Genomic DNA, 4,770 nt, shown 5'->3' with positions numbered 1-4,770 from the left:
AGAGAAGATTCAATGATAAGAAAATTTTGGTCCCATTTGCTATTAATCTTATTATTTCTGGTACATCTATCTCTGGTAACAACTCAAAACTTGCAGCAAGTTCATCTATTGTTGAGTTTGTGATTTTGAAGTATTTTAATGTTAAGATTAATTCTCCTAAGTAGCACATCATCAAGGAAGTTCTTTGGTTCCCTCCTTGTTTCAATTGGATTAAATGCAATACAGATGGTGCTTCTCAAGGCAACCCTGGTTTGGCATCTTCTGGAGGGATTTTTAGAAATGCATATGCAAATTTTCTAGGGCTTTTTCAATTAATCTTGGAATCACTTCTGCTTTAAACTCTAAATTTATTGCAGCTATGGTGGCTATTGAAATAGCAGATGTCAAAAATTGGATTAACTTATGGTTGGAATTAGACTCCATGCTTGTTTTCTTGGCTTTTAAATCATCTAAGATTGTTCCTTGGTCTCTAAGAAACAGATGGGATAATTGTCTCTTTCTTTTATGCAGGTTTAACTTTAAGGTCTCTCATATATATAGGGAAGGCAATCATTGTGCAGATCAACTTGTCAATTTAGGTCTAACTTTGCCTTCTTATTCTTGGTTCAACACTATACCTCCTCAGGTTAATGTTGAATTTGTTAGGAACAAGACAGACTTTCCGAATTATAGATTTACATAGCTCATTTTTGGGGTTTTTGGTTGATATGTCCCCCCTCAAATTTTTTGTAACTTTATTTTCCCTTTAATGAAATCTTTTTTGGGGATGTAGTCTCTTTGGCTGCATCTTCCTTTGCCTAACAAAAAAAAAGGGGTATACTTTCTGTCCAAAAAAAAGAAAAAAAAGAAAAAGGGATATAGATTGTTTTAGTGTGATTTCTTTTCTCATTTTTTACCCTTCATCAAACTGATAAATGCACAAGTCTTTTACCATAAATTTGTAACAATTCATGGTAAAAAAACAATATTAAATATGATTTTTTCGTCTTGGTGAAGTATTATTCCATGAATAATGATATAAATATAAACTATTAGCAGACCATGATTTGATAACTATGTACAAAATTTTGTGTCTGTGTCATCATAATTAATGAGAGTCGATGCTATAGCTACATAACAAATTTCAGGCAATGAGAACAGACAAACAGAGGCCAAGGGTAGTATCAGTAAATCCTGCTCCACCAAGACCAAAATCATGGCGCCCGTCTTTACAAAGCATCTCAGAGTTTTCCGGTTGAGTGGTGGTATAACTTGTGAAATGTATAACACCAAGACCAATTGTTGTATGGTACTACGTTATTCATTGCCTTTTTCAAGGATTCTAGGTATGATTTTTAAAAGGTCAAGGGGTTCAATTGAACACCCTGAGACACACGTAGCTCCGTCTAGGGTTATAAATAGAAGGATTAATAGGTCTTTACCCCTGTAATATAGGTCATTTTTGATTTTTTCCCATATAAATTTTTTATTTTGATTCATCCCCTGTAAAATATTTTTGTTTTGATTTACCCCTAATAGGCCAAACAAAAATCAATTTTATTTTATTTTTTCAAGAAATTTTCGTTTTAAAAAAATTATATTTAATTCAATACATGATAAAAAAATTCTAATTTTTTATAAAATAGATTATTATAATGTTCTTAACATGTCTATTAAAAATTATTTAAAAATATAAAAATTTAAGCATAATTAAACAAATTTTAATTTAATAAATACCAACACATACATTTATTCCTTGTAAAATTAAAATTTATTATAGGACTAAAATTATCTGATATCATCTCTCTAGATATACTCTTTTCGATTAGATAGCTGAGTAGCTCGGTGGTTGGATCCACACACAACTTAAATAGGGTGATAACTGATAAAGCAACTCTTTGGAGTTAGCTAGGAGATAAAGCACTGCAAACTTGGTTTTTGAATAATGGCTTCTTCTACTTGGTGTCTTGTACCATTTCTCATTCCTTCATCTTCTTCTTCAATTCCTTCGCTATGCTTCTCTCAAACCACTACCAAATGCATACAACGTTTCTCATTTCCTTCTATAAACAGAAAGGTCTCAACTTTACCCTTTTCATCCATAAAACGCTCCATTACTAGAGCTGCTGAATACAAATTCCCTGACCCAATTCCTGAATTTGCTGATTCCGTAAGTTTTCTCTCTTTTTTTTCACTTCCCACTTTTTTATTTTTTGAAAATAAATAATCTTTTTGTTTGTGGGTTTCAGGAGACGGAAAAATTTCAAAACCACCTTCTCAATAAGCTTTCAAAGAAAGATGTCTTTGAAGAATCAGTTGAAGAAGTTGTTGGAGTTTGCACTGAGGTTGGTTTTTTTTGCATTATTGTCAATTCTCTTTGTTTTACTAGCTAATTTGGTTAATTACAAGTTTTTTCTTTTTTCTTTTTTCCCTCTTTCTTGGGTTTAGTAATTAATTTTATTTCTATTTAAATTACTTTTTGTTTCTTGAGTTTAGCTAATTTGATAGTATATTTAGTGATAGCCAGTCATTTTGGTCCTTCAATATGCGACAAGTTTGTTCCAATAGTCTCTAAATGTATCAAAATTACAAAAATATACTTATATATGTATTTTGTTTGTCATTTTGGTTATCGTGAGTGTCCTTCATTTATTAGTTTGGTCTTCGAAGTTCGAATGTATCTTCCGTTAGTCAGTTTAGTGCATGAAATTACTAATAGAAAACACTCTTGCGAAGTTTTTGTAATTTCAATATATTTAGGGACTATAGTGATACTGTGTTACACATTTAGGAACCATGGTAACTGTTTACTCTATAATTTAAAATTAGTTTTGGGAAAGATGTCATATTTGAAGGGCCTCCATTCTATGACTTTGATGAACATAGGCGGTAAGCATCAGATTAAACTGCTTTGTAGATGCGCTACACTTTCATTGTTAGCATTCCTTGTCACCCTGCTTTGGATGTGTTCAACTTTATTGACTGTTGATGTATGAATGATCCTTCATTTATGTTTATGATTTTGTTTGTGACTTTTATGTTCTATGAAATAAGATTTTAGAGATCTTATTAGATTTGCTAGAGATTTCATGCCTGTATTAGCAAAATCTAAAGGTGATTTCTTACAACAAAAGAGCGCCGATATTACTTTGAGTGGGATGACAAAATAGGGTTGGTTGTGTCTGCTCTTATTCATATACATAGACATTTTATCTGATTTGTAAAATTCTTTGAAATCCAAGTTTAACATATGCAACTAGGAGTTAAAAATAGGAGGATTTTTCAGTAAACTAGAAAGGAGAATAGGGGACGAAGAAGAAGATGGGAGTTTTTTCTGTCTATGTATATCAATATTTTCATGTTTTGGTAATTTGCAAGGTTAATTTAGAATATATTATTTGCATTGTTTGAATGTCTTTCTTTCAATCAACTAATCAAGGTTGTGAAATAGAAAATTTAGCTTTGATATAGCGCTATGTAGCAAAACCTGAACAAATCACTTTTGTTTCGTGATCCACTATTTAGTACAAAGCGTTGTCAAATAGCAGTTATAGTGGCGCTATAGCACTACAGCGAAATTTGATCAACAAAGTGTTTCCAAATAGCAGTTATACTTATAGTGGCGCTATAACACTACCGTTGTGAAATTTGATCAACCAGGGATGTCAAATAGCTGCTGTAGTGCTATAGTATAGCAGAATATGAATAAACCAAACCACTATTGTTCCGCAATCCGCTATGTCCACATGTTGTCATGTAGAATAGAGGCTATGGTGGCGTTATAGAACTGCAGCGTAGTGGAAACTGACTAAACTGCTATCTTCCGCGATCTGCGATTGACAACACTGCTTTCAACTATAATTGTGCTAAACAACATATCAAATGCCATCTAGACGCAGCCTTTCTCCACTACCTTTGGTTTTCATGCAACGACTTTTATGATTTTTTACTCAAGTGCTTTCTTCTGTATGGATTTTGTTAGTACACCTACACTATTTTTGGAGCTTCACTTGACTTGCGAAATAAAGTCCATACTTACCTTGTTTCCTGTGGATTCTGTGACTATGATTGAATTGAACAGATTTTCAGCACATTCTTACATTCTGAGTATGGAGGTCCTGGTACACTCTTGGTTGATCCTTTCATTGACATGGCTGATATTGTAAACGAACGAGGATTGCCAGGAGGACCGCAAGCTGCACGTGCTGCTATCAATTGGGCCCAAGCTCATGTTGACAAGGACTGGAATGAATGGACAGGTGGTAATAGCAACGAGTAAAGCGTCACTTGTTGTATGTTAATTACTTATTTAGTTCTCTAGCATCTGCGATGCACTTGTGTTTATGTTGTAAGAGCTAAATGAGCAGTTTTGATATTTATGATATCTATGCCTTAGTTTAGAATGATTGTAGGAGAAAATTACTTATAGAGAAGAGTTAATTATTTGCTTTTCTGAGAACATAGTGCTTGAAGCATTTGGCACGTGTTTTTAACTGTGTTTTACATTCAAAATCTATTTTCAAACCCTGTGGTGTGTTGTTTGAAGCAATGTTTAAAAAATCATACCAGACATCGAATTGGCAATACCTCTAAGTCATGGTTCAATGGCTTTAGACAGTTCAAATCTGGGCAAAACTGCGATCAAACACACACAAATAACTCAACCGCAGGCAGTGCCAGTTTATGGTTGAATTGCCCGGTTTGGTTTTTAAAACATTTGATTTCAAGCGGCTAAGCTACAGTGGTATTGTGAAGAAATAACTAGATGTTTTTTAACGAGAAAAAACTAGA

The 4,770-nt window shown here is 33.1% G+C and overlaps 1 protein-coding gene across 1 annotated transcript; it reads left to right on the top strand.

The window, feature by feature from the left end:
• Positions 1 to 1,784: 1,784 nt before the first annotated feature.
• Positions 1,785 to 4,454, top strand: LOC11410156 (protein PLASTID REDOX INSENSITIVE 2, chloroplastic). The gene is made up of 3 exons (XM_003628610.4): positions 1,785 to 2,149; positions 2,229 to 2,324; positions 4,061 to 4,454. Exons 1-3 carry the CDS (start codon positions 1,925 to 1,927, stop codon positions 4,256 to 4,258), a joined length of 519 nt encoding a protein of 172 aa, XP_003628658.1. The 5' UTR covers positions 1,785 to 1,924; the 3' UTR covers positions 4,259 to 4,454.
• The last annotated feature ends 316 nt before the right edge of the window (positions 4,455 to 4,770 follow it).

Source organism: Medicago truncatula, chromosome 8, assembly GCF_003473485.1.
Source record: "Medicago truncatula cultivar Jemalong A17 chromosome 8, MtrunA17r5.0-ANR, whole genome shotgun sequence".
Classification (NCBI taxonomy): domain Eukaryota; kingdom Viridiplantae; phylum Streptophyta; class Magnoliopsida; order Fabales; family Fabaceae; genus Medicago; species Medicago truncatula.
This window is presented reverse-complemented; position numbering and strand designations above follow the sequence as displayed.